The sequence below is a fragment of the Arvicola amphibius genome, chromosome 3 (assembly GCF_903992535.2).
Source record: "Arvicola amphibius chromosome 3, mArvAmp1.2, whole genome shotgun sequence".
Classification (NCBI taxonomy): domain Eukaryota; kingdom Metazoa; phylum Chordata; class Mammalia; order Rodentia; family Cricetidae; genus Arvicola; species Arvicola amphibius.
The window spans coordinates 147,060,305-147,077,758 of record NC_052049.1 but is presented as its reverse complement, the minus strand read 5'-3'; the positions used below and the strand labels follow the sequence as shown (position 1 = coordinate 147,077,758).

The window sequence follows — 17,454 nt, the reverse complement described above, 5'->3', positions numbered from 1 at the left end:
ATCATCGAAGCAAGTGGGGCAGAGAAGACACAACCAAAGCAAGAGCAATGGTGTAGAACTTACGATCATGATGTCAAGACGCTTCTGCCTCGAAAACAATAGGGTCAAACTAAGTGTTCCTTTATATCAAAATGGCAGTTAACATTTAGTTCTTCTGAAGGAGACACGGGTGCATTGGAAAAAGCTGTGCTTAATTTAAAAGCATTTTAGGCTAAGAAAACTAGATATAATGTTCCTACTGCAAAGAATCTTGCCCAGAAAACTGTTCTAAGCAAGATTTCTCATGTCTTGCTTACAGGAAGTTTTCAAACCATACTTGTCCTGACCATAGACTAAGAAATTCTAATTTAGTAGGTTTAGAAAAAACAAACCAGATATTTGCGTTTTAAAACATTTCACGTAAGATTAGGATCCTTGACAGCAGCCAAGAAGCACAGAATCCAGGAACTCAGAGCTACAGGACACGCGTCCTCTAGCCATGGTGCTTGTAGCCTTGCTACTGAGTGTACCCCAGAAGTACCACCATCACCTCAGAATTCAGAGAGTCCAGCCAGGCATGCGGACGCATGCCTAGATTACCAGCAAAGAAGCTGGGAAGCAGCAGGGATCTGGATTTCAAGGCCAGCCTGGGTTACATAGAGATTTCAAGGCCAGCCTGGACTAGACCTTATCTCCTAAAACAAAGAGCCAGTGAAATAGTTCAGGAGTAAGGGATTTGTCTAGCATGCACAAAACCCCATGTTTCATCTTGAGAAAAAGGAAGAAAGTTTAAGTGAGAGAAGAAGGAAGAAGGAAGGAGGGAAGAGGGCACAAGCCCTGACCCACCGCAGACTTACGAAACCAGAACTTTTTGTCAAGCAAGACCCCACGGGCCTGTTGATAAGCACTGGTCTAAAGTCTATCAGCTGAGGCCAGCCAAAACCTTTCACAAGCTCTTCCCACGAGGTCTAAGTAAGGCAATCTATCTGAAAATAGATTTAGAATAGATTATCACATGCAAATCAGCCAGTGTGTAGTGACACACAGTACCCTTACCAATTGCTGTGATATGAACTCTTTCACTGCCGTTGACTGTATTGGGAGGAAACGAGAAACTCAAAGTGTTCTGCGTAGTTTGCACTTTGGTGTCGGTCAGATCCAGTAAGATAGACTGTGAATATGACTTCTCTATGCCTTCAGCCTGTAGGGAAAGGAACACAGCATCGTCTCTGCTTATCCGTTAACTGAGAGCTGTGGGCAGATACGAAGACAAACATCTATGCTGTGGATGCAGCTATACAAGGAAATACCTACCTTCCATTTCTTGATCCTGATTTCAAATGTGGTAAGCACTTGCTTTCTAGCTAAACTGAGAAAGCATTTTCTAAAGCTGGCATGGAAGTGGAAGTGACAAGGGGAGAGGAGAGAATGTGGCAAACACTGGGGAGTAGATGTGTCTGTTGTTATCTAAACAGAGGCACTAAATGCCTTAGCTGAAATCACAGTTAACCAGAGATTCAAACCCAAGATAATGCCACCCCAGAAGAGGAGTGGCCATCTACTGTGCTGAGCTATGTTTTTATGCAAAATGTCCTCTCACAACAATAGTCTACAAGACCTATTTTGAGGAATTCCAAAATGCCCACTTTACATTATCAACCTGACCATGATCCAACAGGCTCCCAATACAGTTGGTATTTAAAAATACTTGACTGTCCTAATCGTCATGCTTCTACTCAAATTTAAAAAGGAAAAATGGAGCCAGGCATTGGTGGTGCACACCTTTAATCCTTGCACTCGGGAGGCAGAGGCAGGTGGATCTCTGTGAGTTCAAGACCAGCCTGGTCTACAAGAGCTAGTTCCAGGACAGGCTCCAAAGCTACAGAGAAACCCTGTCTCAAAAAAAAAAAAAAAAAAAGGAAAATGGGTAATATTTTGACACCAAATGCATGTTATATTTTTCCTGACAGATGAGAAAATAACTAGGCATTACCAAGACTGTGAAGAAGACATTTTAGGTACCAACTGATTTGACACAAACACCATCTCCCATCTGCTTTTCAATTCCATGTTATATTTCCAGTGTATCCATCTAAACCCCAAATATTTACCTTTACTAAAACCTTTTGAGTGATAGCATCTGAAGCAGTGGGTGAGGCGGCTTTCACTGTGATGGGAATTTCCCCCAACTGCGTTGGCTTGATAGGGAAAGAAAAAGTGACCCCATCCTCGCTGGGAACCACAGCTGTCTGCTGGTACATGGTATCATTCATGTCACTTGAGGACATTAAAATATCAAAGCTGTCACTTTCCTCAATGAGCACTATAACCTGGGAGGGAAAAAATAAAGTCAAAAAGTTTTATATTAAAAATGTTCCTTTGTAGTGTTTCTATTGCTATTTTAAGTGCTGTTGCAAGTATAAGACTCAAAACCGGAGAAAAATGAGACCAAGGTTAGGCCATGAAGAGGGAAAAGCAGAAAGGAAATCAGAGAAAACTGGATTTATTATACGCATTCCCCTTCTATCTCAAGACACATCTGGGGAACAGCATTCTTTGGCTTCATTTCCAGGGCCTTCACTAACTCGCGTCTCTTGTTACACAAGCCCTTGAGTGGCAGGACAGCACAAAAAGGCCATTCTGAATATTAGTTTCACCACCTCTTGTTTTAACTGTGTCATGTTGGGAAACACAGGTCCTATTAGCAAAGCTGAGATAAATGGGTTGAAATATTGTTCTACCTACCGAGAGTTTCTACAAAAATCATTCAATGAAAAGTATGGTTAACGCATAAGTCCTTTTTTTCATTTATTTGTTTGTTTGTTTGTTTGTTTGTTTGTTTTGAGGCAAGGTTTCTCTATGTTGCTCTCCTTGTCCTGGAACTTGCTCTGTAGACCAAACTTGAACTCAGAGATCTCCAAAGCCTTTCACTACCCCACTGCCAGTTCTAAAGCATATCTGATTTGCAAACTTTTATTAAAATGTCAAAACTTTCTATTCTCCTTAAACAGTATTCTTCCAGGCTTGAGGTTTTTGTTGTTTTGTTTTGTTTTTTGAGACAGGGTTTTATTGTGTAGTACTAGCTGATACTAGCTGACCTGAAACTTGCTATGTAGATCAGGCTAGCTTTGAACTCACTGTAGATCAGGCTAGCTTTGAACTGCCTCTGCCACTGCCTCCAAGTTCTGGGATTAAAAGTGTACATCTCTATGCCCTGAGGTGGGGGAAGGTTTAGAGTCTTAATCTGTAAACCTAGCTGACCTGGAATTTATTATGTAGGCCAGGCTAGCCTCAAACCTGCAACAATCCTCCTGACTCTGCCTCCCAGGTGGTTCCCACCACAACCAGCATGGGCCTTACATTTTACAAAGTATTTTCCAATTTATTCTCTCATTTTCTCATAACAATTTGTTCACATAGTGATTATAATTCTTGTAGAATAGATAAGAAAAACTCTAATCATGTTATTAAGTTATCTGCTAATGAGCGACTGACTAGATATTGGGCCTTCTCTCAATCTGCTCATTATAATATTACATTCTGAGCACATGAAAAAGCACAGTTAGAAAACAAAAACCTGGAGATGAGAGAATAGTTCAGTGGTTCACTTGTACCTACTCAATCCGCAATACCTAAATATAATAAGTAAACATTTTGATTTACTATGTAGATGTGCATACTTAAAAACAGTGTAGCATTTCAAACAATAAAGTTAGCAGCACATGCCTAATAACTCAAGGGCAGAAAACTAAACCATGAGGCTAATGCAGCACCTTTGGGAAGTGCAGCACAAACAGTAGAGAAGTCATAAGCTCCGTTGTCCAGCTAACCGCCTGCCTATGGGGACACAGGAGCATGGCTCACAACATAAGCCCCTGAGAGCATATGACACCCAATAGCCATGGAGACAACAAACATTGATGTGGGAGTCCCCTCTGTGTGCTCTGATTACCATTAATGAATAAAGAAGCTGCTTTGGATCTATAGCAAGGCAGAACTTAGATAGGCAGAAAAAGCTAGACTGAATGCTGGGAGGAAGAAGGGCAGAGTCAGAGAGAAGCCATTGAGCTGCCTGAGATAGATGCTGGGAAATTTAGTGGGTAAGACACAGCCACATGGCGATACACAGATTAATAGAAATGGGCTAAATTCATATGTAAGAGTTAGCCAATAAGAAGCTAGAGCTAATTGGCCAAGCAGTGATTTAAATAATACAGTTTCTGTGTGGTTATTTTGGGGCTGAACAGCCAGGAATGAAACAAGCGGTCTCCTTACTACAAAACATAGAGAGTGGGTAAAGTTTCTCAGGAAAGGAATCCTGGCTGCAGTCTGTCTCAGAGAGAAGAAATTCTTACCAACTGCAGCTGGTACAAAATGGTAATGAGAAAACACATTCTAGATAAAGAAGACCAGGAAGAGATGCAGGGAGGTAAGGAGAGAAGAGGGCAAGCCCCAAGACCCAAAGGAGGTTCCCTGGCTGATGGGAGGATCTATACAGTAAAACTAAAAGAATGTTCAGTCATCCTACTGATATACTCGGACATTAATAACTAACAACATATGTATATTTTCAATCTCCCAGCAAAGTATAAAATGCTTGGAAGAGTGTCAGGTATGTGATTCCTTCCTATGAGTGGATGGTCAGGGAGGTCCCAAAGGACCCCAGAAGAAATGCAGGTTCTTGCCATTGTCTTGGTTGCCCACCAGAGGTGAGACCCTATTGCTGAAGATACCACACACTTTAATTATACTACAAAGAAAACCATGCTACAATTGAACCAGAAGTTTCCTCCTTGTTGGTTAACCCTCATAATGCCAAAAGCTGCTATGTAGGTAACTATGCTATGTAGGTATGGAGAAAATATATCAGTGGCATTACTGTGGTGGTTTGAAAGAAAATGGCCCCCGTGGGCCTATAGGGAGTGACACTACTAGGAGACATGGCCTTGTTGGAGTAGGTGCGGCCTTGTTGGAGTAGGTGCGGCCTTGTTGGAGTAGGTGCGGCCTTGTTGGAGTAGGTGTGGCCTTGTTGGAGTAGGTGTGGCCTTGTTGGAGTAGGTGTGGCCTTGTTGAAGGAAGTGTGTCACTGTGGAGATTGGTTTTGAGGACTCATATTCTCAAGCTACACCCAGTGTGGCCCACCATCTCTTTCTGCTGCCTGTGGATCAAGATATAGAACTCTCAGCTCCTTCTCCAGCACCATGTCTGCCTGCACACTGCCATGTTTCCTGCCATAACAATAATAGACTAAACCTCTGAAACTGTAAGCCAGCCCCAATTAAATGTTTTCCTTTGCAAGTGTTGCAATGGTCATGGTGTCTCTTCACAGCAATAGAAACCCTAACTAAAACAATTACCCATATGCGGATCATGGATGCTATTAGTACCAATCTGTCAGGCAAGATATGCCCATTGGTACATTTAGTAGAATGACAGTTATCGTTATAACCAGTTGCCTTCTGATTCTAAGGGCTACTCTGTGTTTATACCCATACACGAGTGCTCTTCTCAGCCTCGGTCAAAGCAATGAAGGTTCATGACCAGACTTGGCCCACAACACTCAGTTATGGCTGGAAAAGGCACTCACAGGGTGCAGCCCATTCTTGAGGAGCTACTGAAAGTTTTAGTAAATGTGAAGGGAGAGTCGTTGCCTTCAGTGGTGTAGCCAAGAGAAAGCTGTTTATACTTTGGCGAACATGCTCATGTGGGCGGCTCTTATTAAAGGCAAGTAGGCCACAACACAAAAACAACGGAAAAAGATTTAGAAGTTGGAAGAGAAACCTATTGGGAGAAAAAGAAGGAGGATAAGAGAGATTGAAGTGAATGTGACTAGAATGTATTTATATACGGGTGTGAAATTCTCAAAGAAAAAATTAAATTTTTCTTAAAAATGTAAATTACCAAGTTATAAGGATAAAACCAATAAAAACATATATAAGCCAAAAAAAGTTTAAGATTAAAAAAAAAAAGATTGCTTGGAAACTCTGATGCTCAAGTAGCATGCAACCAATCGGTCCTCAGTCCTCTATTTTGTCCCAAAGAGTAAATAATTACCTTAGTGGTATCTTTCAAATAATTGAATATGGTTACTTCCAAAGCAAATTCTTCACCTCTGATAACAGAGTAGGGAAGATTCAAGTAGATGAAAAATGGCTGAAAGACTTGCAGCTAGAAAGAACACAACGAACACATATATTGATTCAGACAGAAACACTTCACATTATATACAAGTAAGAACAATCTCCCCAGAACCTGTACAGCCTATAACACCTAGAGGTATCCATCCACTTCCTATCAACCAATACCAATTAACAATTTACACCAAATAAAGAGTGGCAAGCTGACTTGACTGTGATTTAGAATAGTACCACTGTACTACTTTAAGGGCCCAGTAGAAACCAAGTCCTTCATAAATTTTTCATGTATTATACCCCTATAAAGGTGTTCTATTTCTATTTATTAAAAAAGTGGTGTTTGGAAATCTGTGAACCTGCTACAAACTCATACTAACTACAAGTGAAGGTACCAGAGCCAGATCCCATTCTCTCTGATACCAAAACCAGTTGCCCCTCTGTTGTCAAGTTTGTACTGACTCCATAAGTTGCCTCAAAAGTTACTCTTTCATCCAACAGTCCCTGAGACTCACTTGGAGAAATCTCATTGTGGCCAACTCAGTAACGCTCTGCTCACTGTTCTCACGTCTACATGGACAGACACATGTTTCCCTCTTGTTGCCCCAACTCTGAAACTGTTACCAAGACCTCCAGGACCTGAGGCCAAGTCACCTCCCCTACCTGAAATTAAACCTCGTTACTTTAGGCCAGTGGCCTCAGTAATAGAAGCAAACCCCTCTAGTTGGTATGTCCAACCCATGCCCTTAGGAGCCACAGTTAGCCAAAGTCAACACAAATGTGGACCAATACAAAATTAAACATGGAGGGTTTTTTTAGATATTTTTTAAATTTGATTGCTAATTTCTCAATTGTGAACTACCTCTGCTGGATTAGTTGTTAGCCCAAGACCAAATTCTTCTGAGATCACAAAAGCAGAGGCCACCCAGGATGTGATGGAATCAGGTGCAGTAACTTCAAAGTCTTGGTAAAACTTGGATCTGAAATTAGGACAAATGCAGAAATTACAAAACCAAGATTTCACATAATTCCAAATAAGTCAACATAACTAACAAGTTTTAAAAATTTTTTTAATGTTCATATTTACATCATTTACATATCTAAGTTTAAAATCATGCAGCATTTCAGTTTCTCAAGAGATAACTGATAGCATCATACCTTCCATGCTCCAATGAAATCTTTCTACAAACTTCACATCTTCGCAATTGATTAAAATATTTTCAAACTTTTTAAACGTATTTTTAAGTTTTATCCCAATATTCCTCTCTCAATTTATCGATAACTTTGTGGATTTTTTTTGTTTGTTCCTTTGTTTCTTATGTCTTTGCTTTTGTTTGAACCTTATCAATTGTTATGGGTTTTCTTCCAACAAAAACCAGGAAACTTCAAGGAAGTTTAATTCACCCTTCATCCTACAAAGCCTCACACCCTCCTCCATAATACTTTATGGACAGGAGCTGTATGTGGGTCAACCAAACACTACAGTTAGATTCGATCAGTACCATTCTTAACCCCAGACCCCTTAATCTACTTAGCTCATCTACACAGAACATTTATGCTTCAAACACACTAGAAAGTGGATAGTATTTCCCAAAATATACACTAAGCAAAACATAAATGGACAAAGAACTTCACAAGTCTTTACCCCATGTTGGAGTCTAGCCAAATCCATGTTTCTGGAAAATGCTTCCTGATATGTGGGTTGCCAATCAAAGAAACGTGTTGAAAATCCATCAAGGTTGGCTCGTTTTCCTCCATAAACCGCTCAGCATATTCTACGGTATCATCTGCAAGAAACACATTGCCAATGGTGAGGAAGGAAAGGGCACAGGAGAGAAAGTTTGGCAAGTGTGGCTCCCAGAACCGTCGACTTCGCAGCAGAATGAGGGTTAGAATTACCTTCTTTAATTAGCACTCTCGTTTTCTGAAGAAGAAACCTGAGCAGCAGACAATGCATACAATTTACCAAAACCACATGGACAGTAACCCCAGAACTAAAATTATCCTTTCAATCTACTCTGTTCCAATGATCAATAACTGAAAACTTAAGAGTTTAGTTGCCTATTTAATTTAAATTATTAAAATACATCCCATTTTAAACCCACTTGACTTTTGTACTTTCCATCTTTGAAAGCTCCTTGGTCAGCCTAAGACACTGTAGTCAGTTCATTTGTTCAATTTTACAATAAAAAAAAATGCATGCGGATATATAGACTTTGGGTCATATATCTGCTTTATCTAATTTTCTGTAAGTCTAAAATTATTTCAAAATAATAATTAAAAATAATAATTAAAGGTGGCATGGTGGTGCACACCTTTAATGCCAGCACTCAGAAGGTACGGGTAAATCGATCTCTAAATAGTAATTTTCAGGACAGCCAATGTTTTGTAAACAGACCTTGTCACCAAAAAAAAAAAAAATATTAAATTTTAAATATAATGTAAAGAAAATTGCACCACAGTGTGGTAGACACCAAGGCTATAAAGCGACTATGATGAAATCTCTTTATAGTCTGTAGAGAAGATAAAAAGTTGCAGTAAACATAAAAGGATGGTAATATATAAAAGTCTATTAAAGAGAAAATAGTTAAGTTTACAAGGAATCTGAATAATGAAAAGAATCTCAGTAGAAATCACTCCTTCTGCAGTAAGTTATCTGTGTTATGTTTTCTTTAATTAAGTCTTGAGATAAAAGGCAGCACATGAAGGGAAAAAAGCTAAGACAAGTACGAAACAGCCTCCAGAATGCAGCAGCGAGCTGGTAAAAATGGCCTCAGAGAGAAGAGAAGGCATAGCTGGGCTCAGATTTTGAGTATGTAAATCATACTAAAGGCTTTGGACTGCATTTTGTAAATAATGATCACTGAAGGTCTAAAATAAAGAAAAACGTAGGGTAAGCGGGCTTTGCTAAGCTCTGGCATCCGTATGAAAAGATGGTTTGGCGCTGTGGAAAACAATGTTAGGAGCCAATGCACAAGAGGGCCGGGATGACGGCCGGAAGCCGGCAGAGATGAGAGAGGTTGAGATGGCCTGCATGTTTTCCCGCATTTTTTTTTGAATGTTAGCTTTGAATCTTCAGAGTATATGTTTCATTTGGAATACCCACAGAGGTCGTGAAATTAGTAAGAGGGCACAGGGGGCACTTTCAAGGGACCAGAGAGAAGAAGCAACGGCATAAAGTTTTAAAGAAGAATAATGGAACAGGAAGGTTAAATTGTGGTGAGCTGTGAGAAGAGGGAACACGTAGACAGAGTAACACTAAAAACAGTTCAAAAAGTCAGATGGAAACCTGCACATTACTTTGGAAGCTTCCTTAAAATGGGGGGGGGGGGGAAAGAAGGGAGGAGAAAGAGAGAATTATAATAAGAGAATTAGAATTAGAATCATAAAGAAATAGCTCAGCAATTAGGAGCTCTTGCAAGGGACCCATGTTTGATTCTCAGCACCCACGTAAGGCAGTTCACAACCATTTGGAACTCAGGATCCAGCTTCTAGGAACACTAGCACTCCTGTATACATACACTCATATACATAACTTAAAATGGGAATTAAAATGTGTTACCCTGTAACAGAGTGGCAATGTTCCTGCTGGACAGCCTGCACTAAGACATAAAAAGTCCAGTTCCCAGAATGGGCTACTTCTTTTGGAGATTGTTGGCCACTGAATCGCCACATAGACCCCCAAATATTACAAGCCACTGCCGATATATTTAGTTACCCTCCAGAAGTTGACTGGTGGTAAGACTCTACTGCTGACAACACCACAAACTTGAGCCATAAAACATGGAGATACCAAGCTGGTACTCACCTGGGATCTTCATCCACTCTGCCTAGCTTTTCATAGAGCTAGAGGGTACTTCTCACACTACCAGAGGAGAAAGGTAACCATCAATCATGCCTACCTAGGAGCACTGCAAGCTACACTAATGACTGGCCTGGCAAGACATGCAAAAGTAGTAAAACAAACATCATGGGTAGAACCACCCATTTTCTGATTGGATTTAGGTCCCACTCCTAAATGATGAAATCCATACCTGATAGCACTGTCAGGTTAGGAAACTATGTCGGGTCCTAAGGGAGAACCAGCTACCATTATTCTGCTAAATGGACATAATATTAAACTGACTTCCAATGACTTATTAGTATGCTCATACATTAATATATATCTCAACTCTCATCAAAGTTGCTTCTATTTGCAGTAGGTGGTGATTAACATAGAGATCCACAACTGGTCACGGTGCAGAAAATAAGAGACTGTGGGGTGCTCCGCCCTAAATAAGACATCTATGTCACAACCCCTCCTCCCTAGACTCAGAGACTGCTGTGTTATGAAATGTTCCCACCAGGGATGACAATGCCTCCTCCAAGAGCCGAAGACCATCTAACAAAAGAGCCCCAGCATCAAGCATGAAAAGCCTTCTTTTGAGTTGTTGTTCAGGGTGATCCCAGAACATTTTAGACTATTGCTATTCCCCTTGGTTGCCCGCCAACCCTAGATGTGGAAGGTAAGTCCCATTTCTGAGATATCATGCACCTCAGACACGGGGCTCAGAGGTCCTCACTGGAACTGATCTGAATGCCTCCTCCCAGAAAACTAGCTTTCATTTAACAGAGGGGAGCATGCAAGTCTCCAAAGGAGGGAAGCCACCAGCAGTCTTCCCCAGCTATGATGTCTATGAGCCACAATAATTGCCAACAGGGCAGGACAGTCCTAAGGGTGCGGTCAGGGCACACAACCTTGCAGCAACCAGCAGAAGCTCACAACAAGAGGGAAATCATGCCCGGTAGTAGAAACCTAGCCAACAACTGAGGACTAGTGGGATCATGGGTCTGGAGGAGAACCTTTACTAAACCAGCATAACCCCTCCTGGCATTTTAAGTGTTTATCCTTATACTCACAGATACTGTAGTCCTGCAGTAGCCTGGAACTTGAGAAGTAACCAAGAGCTGGTACCAGAAACAGGGAAATTTGAGAAAGCAACAAAGCCAGTGTCTCTCAAGAAGGTATTAGTGGGGCTGGAGGGATGCTTCAGTGAGTAAGAGCACTGACTGCTCTTCCAGAGAACCTGAGTTCAATTCCCAGCACCCACATAGCAGTTCACACCTGTCTGTAACTCTAGTTCCAGGGCTTCTGATACCCTCAGACAAACACACATGCATGCAAAACAATAAACGTAAAGATAAATTATTTTTTTAAAAAGAAGATATTAGTATAATTTTACTTTAAAAAATAACTTCCAAAGCCGGGCGGTGGTGGTGCACGCCTTTAATCCCAGCACTCGGGAGGCAGAGGCAGGCGGATCTCTGTGAGTTCAAGGCCAGCCTGGTCTACAAGAACTAGTTCCAGGACAGGCTCTAAAAAAGCTGCAGAGAAACCCTGTCTCGAAAAAAAAAAACCAAAAAAAGAAAAAAAAATAACTTCCACAGTTAACCATTATTATTTATTTCAGTCACCATTATTTCCTTCAGTCAAAACTTTTAATGACTTGTTCCTAAAGACACACTTGGAGAACTATGACACATAGATACAACTGTGCCTGCCAGATTGATAAGGGGTGTGTGTGTGTGTGTGTGTGTGTGTGTGTGTGTGTGTATGTGTGTGTATGTGTGTGTATGTGTGTGTATATGTGTAAGAGTGGTCTGGACTATTTTTTAGGTAAACACCTAAAAGTTAGAGAACACTAATGCCTCAAAACTTGCTCCTTTCAATTAATTCCAAAATAGCAGCACAGTTTGCAATACAAATTAAAATCACAGGATCATTCAATATGTTCCAAACTATACCCCCACCTTTAGAAACTGCAGAAGGCAAATGGAAAGCACACAAAGACGTAGTCAGGAGCCCAGAGAACACTCCTTGTCATCCTCACACATACTTCCAAAGTCCAAGGACTTTAGCCGTAGGAACCAGGTTGAACCAGAAAGCAATATATAAGATAAAATATATCTAGTTAAGCATGTTATCAGGTTTTACTTACAAACACCATCAATGTTATCCTTTACAAGATTTGCATCCGTAAACACCCAGAGACCACATTCCTAGAAAAAAATTAATAAAAATTTTTAACTAAAATGAAATAAAGAATCAAAGTTTAAATGTTTTTTACTCGTAGAAATCTCCACACTCTCATTTGGGGGACTTAAGTACACAGGTGTGTGTGTGTGTGTGTGTGTGTGTGTGTGTGTGTGTGTTTCCGTCTTCCCTCCTCTCACACAAACATAATTTTCAAAGTTAAATATAGTAATAGAAAAGAAAAAATGTGTTTAATGACAATTCCACTCACCTAACAGTGAGTCAGTGAATTTTTCCATTTGCTTTTAAAACAGAAAGGATTCATCTCCCACTCAGATTTGATTTATGGAACAGTGAACTTCAGTCACACTTCCCATAGAGGTTAGTCTTCATTATAATTATTAATTATGTAAGTGTTTATAATAGGAATAGACACTAATGTCAAGGCTGAAGAGAACGGTTCAGTGGTTAAGAACACTGGCTGCTCTTCCAGGGGTTCTGAATTCAATTTCCAACAGCCACATGATGGCTCACAACCATCTCTAGTGAGATATGATGCCCTCTTCTGGCATAAAGGCATATGTGCAGATAGAGCATGCATACATAAAATAAATAAATAAATCTTTAAAAATAAATTAATATTAAAAAACTAAAATAAAAAGATACTAATATCTTTTCAGATTATTTGTCCAACTATCCATACCTGAAAGACAGCGAAGGAATTCATGAACATGCCCAGATAGTACCCTGTGTTATAAAGCTCCAGTTCGTGAACCACCTGCACAAAGATAAGACACAGAGGGAATTGGTTCTCATAAGTCTATCCAAACACAGTTTGCTCCAATACTGAGGGGACTTAAGAAGTGAGTGAACAGCCATGGCGGGACACCCCACTCTCTAGGACCTCCACAGTGGGACAAAACCCTAGGACCCTCCTCCAACTTCCTCAGCTTTTCTAGCCAGCCAGCAGGGAGTTTCTTGTGGATAGGCTCTCCAAAAACCCAAACCCATCCAGCGGCCCATCCAAACTACTAGCCATACCCCATCTCCAAACCCACCTATCCTCCTTCAACCTTGGTGGAACTCTGAAACACAGCTTGCTCCAATACTGAGGGGACTTCAGAGGTGAGTGAACAGCCACGCAGCAGGACACCCCACTCTCTAGGACCTCCATAGTGGGACAAAACCCCAGACCCTTCCCCCAACTTCCTTGGCTTTTGTAGATGGATCGGCGGGGCTGCATCCCGCCACCCAGCTAGTTTTACACCGGAAATAATTACATGGAAACTGTATTCATTTAAACACTGCTTGGCCCATTAGCTCTAGCCTCTTACTGGCTAACGCTCACATCTTGCTTTAACCCATATTTAGTAATCTGTGTAGCACCACAAAGTGGTGGCTTACAGGGAAAGATTCATCATGTCTGACCTGGTGGCTGGCTTCATGGCGACTGACCCAGAGAGGAGAGGCATGGCGATTGCCTCACTTCCCTCTTCCCAGCATTCTGTTCTGTCTACTCCACCTACCTATGTTCTGACCTATAAGGCCAAGCAGTTTTCTTTATTACTTAACCAATGAGAGTGACACATAGACAGATGACCCTCCTCCATCAGGATTTTCTAGCCAGCCAACAGGGAGTTTCCTTCAGGTAGGCTCCCCCAAACCCAATCCCATTCATTGGATCCCCAAGCTACTAGTGACACCCCACCTAAGAGCTCAGAGCTTGCTACAACACTGAGGGGACCAAAAGAAAGTACCAAGAAAGCAAATCAGGAGAGAAGATCAAGAGAGCAGGCTTATAGAGACCTCAGATGCTTTCTGAGACAGACATTGACAGTACAGAGCAGACCAAGAAAAACTCCCAAACATTCAGACAGCCACTGCAATGATTGGACCAAGACACAAAGACACTGCCTGTCTCATTTGAAAGAAGAGATGGGCAGGCACCAATGCAAGCATTCCTCCAACAACCTAAAAAGCAGCATGGTAACACCAGAACCCAATGGTCACACAACAGGAAGACTTGATCATCCTAACCCAGAAGAAGCAGAAGAAAATTACTTTAAACATAACTTTATGAAAATGATGGAGACCTTAATTTAAAGAGGAAATAAAAACTCCCTTAAAGAAATGGAGGAAAAGACAAACAAAAAATGTAAGAAATTAATAAATCCCTCAAAGAAACCCAAGAAAACTAAGAAAGAACAATTAAACAGGTGATGCAAACAGTTCAAGACTTGAAAACTGAAATGGAGGCAATAAAGAAAACACAAACCAAGGGAATTCTGGATATGGAAAATCTGAGTAAATGAACAGGAATTACAGAGACAAGTATAACAACAGAATACAAGAGACAGAAGAAAGAATCTCAGGCGCTGAAGATACTATAGAGGAAATAGACTCATTGATCAAAGAAAACATTAAATCCAACAAATTCTTGACACAAAACATTCAGGAAATCTGGGACACCATGAAAAGACCAAACAAGAATAATAGGGGTAGAAGAGGGAGAAGAATTCCAGATCAAAGGCACAGAAAATATATTCAACAAAATCATAGAAGAAAACTTTCCCAACCAAAAGAAGGATATCCCTATAAAGGTGCAAGAAGCTTACAGAACACCAAATAGACTGAATCAAAAAAAGTCCCCTCGCCATATAATAATCAAAACACAAAACATGCAGGATAAAGAAAGAATATTAAGAGCTGCAAAGGAAAAAGGTCAAGTAACATATAAAGGGAAACCTATCAGAATTACACCCAACTTCTCAACGGAAACCGTGAAAGCCAGAAGGTCCTAGATAGATGTGCTGCAGACACTAAGAGATCATGGATGCAAGCCCAGGCTACTATATCCAGCAAAGCACTATCAATGGAGAAAACAAGATATTGCATGACAAACACAGATTTAAACAATATATATTACAAACCCAATCCTACAGAAAGTACTAGAAGGAAAACCCCAACCCAAGGAAGCTAACTGCACCTACAAAAACACAGGCAACTAGAGAAATTCCCAGGAATCCACAAGGATGACTCTAGCTGAGACCATAGGCAATAGAGGAGAGGGGGCCCAATCTTGATTTGCCCTGTAGTCAGACTGATGATTATCTTAAATATCACCATAGAGCCTTCATCCACCAACTGATAGAGGCAGAGGCAGAGACCCACATCGGAGCACTGGACTGAGCTCCCAAAGTCCAGCTGAAGAAAAGTAAATGTAAAATACACGTCTTTCTGTCCCACATGCACTGGAATGCAGGTACTTTCTTCAAGGCTTTTCTGCTTCCCAGCTTACACATCCAGAGAGACTAATGAATTTCTTTTAAATACATAAGGTAATGCAGTAGTTATTTTTTCTTTTAACAAAATAATTCACAAACGATTATCAACTCACGTTTTCCATTGTGATATCATTTGAGGCGTTCACCAGATTCACACTTTTGTCAACGGCTACAATCCCAACTACGGACTGAGCCTCTGTCACTGAGATCCTGAGAGAGACCTTCTCAGATGGCTTGACTTGAGATTTACTCCAGAATAGCTTTATCTAAGAAAAGGAGGAGGCACAATTAATTTATTTCATTTTCCCCAGATCAATGACTCAGAACCCACTGATTCTACTTTTGCCTTGGCCCAGGAATAATTCCAAAACCATATATGACTTTTCTCTAAGGAAAGAAATGTTTTAAACTCCCAGATATTTGCAATCCATGAAACATCTCCCTGTGGTATAAACACCAATTATCCTTCAATGCTCGACCTGGCTTCCTTCCTTTTCCATTTTCCATTTCTTAGTCCTCAAATGGTGCTGAATGCAGGACAGCAGTATATAACATCTGTGCAGAAGGCCACCCTCAGAAGGAAGAGACAGGAAAGAGGAAAACTACCGTAGGCCCCTACAGTAGGTCCCTAAGCTCTTTACTTAGAAATGAGCGTGAAAACAGCTCTCTGGAACCTCACAGAACTCTCTACGGTGTGAGTGAAGAAAAGTTCCTTCCAGAAAAGGCGTGGTCAGACCAGACCCTCAGCAGGCTCCTCTATTCTGACTCCATGGTTTCTTGAACTTTATCTTTATGTTCTTCAAAGCATGGTCCAACTCATACTTCAAAAAGATCATGACTCCATCATGGTGTGGGAGGTCCTTCTATCTACATGTTGCATTTATTGGTTAATTAATAAAGAACTGCTTTGAGCTTATGGCAGGGAAGAACAGAACTAGGCGGGGAAAGCTAGGCTGAATGCCGGGAGAAAGAAGGGCAGAGTCAGAGAGAAGCCATGGATCCACCAGCGATAGACGCTGGGAACTTTATCTAGGAAGCCACAGCCACGTGGTGATACACAGATTAATAGAAATGGGTTAAATTAATATAACAGCGAATAAAAAGCTAGAGCTAATGGGCCAAACAGTGATTTAATTAATACAGTTTCTGTGTGATTATTTTGGGTCTAAGCTAGCTGGGCAGCCAGGAACCAACAAGCACCCTTCTGCCAACATGAAGCAAAGTCCCATTCCTACTGAGGACCTCCGTGTCACCTAGCTCAGCCCTAACATGATTACATTGCCCCACCATGACGTTCCCTCTGAGTCGATGAACTATACGCTGGCTTCCTCCCAGGTGTGGCCCCTAACTGGGGCATTTCCTTTTCGTCTGAAAACATGATCATCATTATCTAAAAAACCAAAGAAAGGATCTCTTTGAAAATGAAATTGAATTTTTCTATTTCATTTGTCCAAAAGCATTTCTTGAAAAATATCCTTTAATATGCTTTGTCTTCCTTGGTGGTAATCTTCCACGCTTCTTAGCTTCATACCACCCATAGAGGTGTGTATCGTGGTGTAAGCCTCCATAACACCTTCCTAAAATTCACTTCTTTTAGGTGATTATTATAAAGTGAATATTTTTTGCCTGAAATCAAGAAAATATATTGCTACTTCTTTAAAACAATTTATTCATAAAATAAAAAAATAGAAGTTTATATTATAGTTAAAGAAAGGTAGGGTTACTCGGGGCTGGGGTGAGGCTCATGCTAGCACATGAGCTTGCATGCACAAGGCCCTAGATTCACTCTCTGGCATCCAAAAAAATTAATACAGACTGTTTTAAGTGAAAAAAAAAAGTGTGACTAACTGATGCTACTTCTCAACATTTTGCATTTTTTTAAAGGAACTATTAAGAGAGCTGGGCTCTACAAATCATGACTGAAACTGATTCTTCCACTTAGGAAGATCAAGGCAGAAGTGTTCAGTGAGAACAAAGGCCCATTCTCAAGTCTGTGAGAAGACTGCACTGTGTTTCTTGTCAGAGCTGGGGCTGAGGCGGTCTTGCA

At 40.8% G+C, this 17,454-nt stretch overlaps 1 protein-coding gene across 2 annotated transcripts in view; it reads right to left on the bottom strand.

The window, feature by feature from the left end:
- Nucleotides 1-17,454, bottom strand: part of Cd109 (CD109 molecule) — a 101,633-nt gene that overhangs the window by 28,819 nt on the left and 55,360 nt on the right. For both annotated transcript variants that reach the window (XM_038322836.1, XM_038322837.1), the window contains 8 exons: nt 15,521-15,673; nt 12,827-12,901; nt 12,089-12,149; nt 7,756-7,897; nt 6,973-7,090; nt 6,034-6,147; nt 2,091-2,309; nt 1,036-1,180 (listed from right to left, as the gene is read on the bottom strand). In XM_038322836.1, coding sequence (XP_038178764.1) covers nt 1,036-1,180; nt 2,091-2,309; nt 6,034-6,147; nt 6,973-7,090; nt 7,756-7,897; nt 12,089-12,149; nt 12,827-12,901; nt 15,521-15,673 — 1,027 coding nt within the window. The remainder of the gene's footprint in view (nt 1-1,035; nt 1,181-2,090; nt 2,310-6,033; nt 6,148-6,972; nt 7,091-7,755; nt 7,898-12,088; nt 12,150-12,826; nt 12,902-15,520; nt 15,674-17,454) is intronic.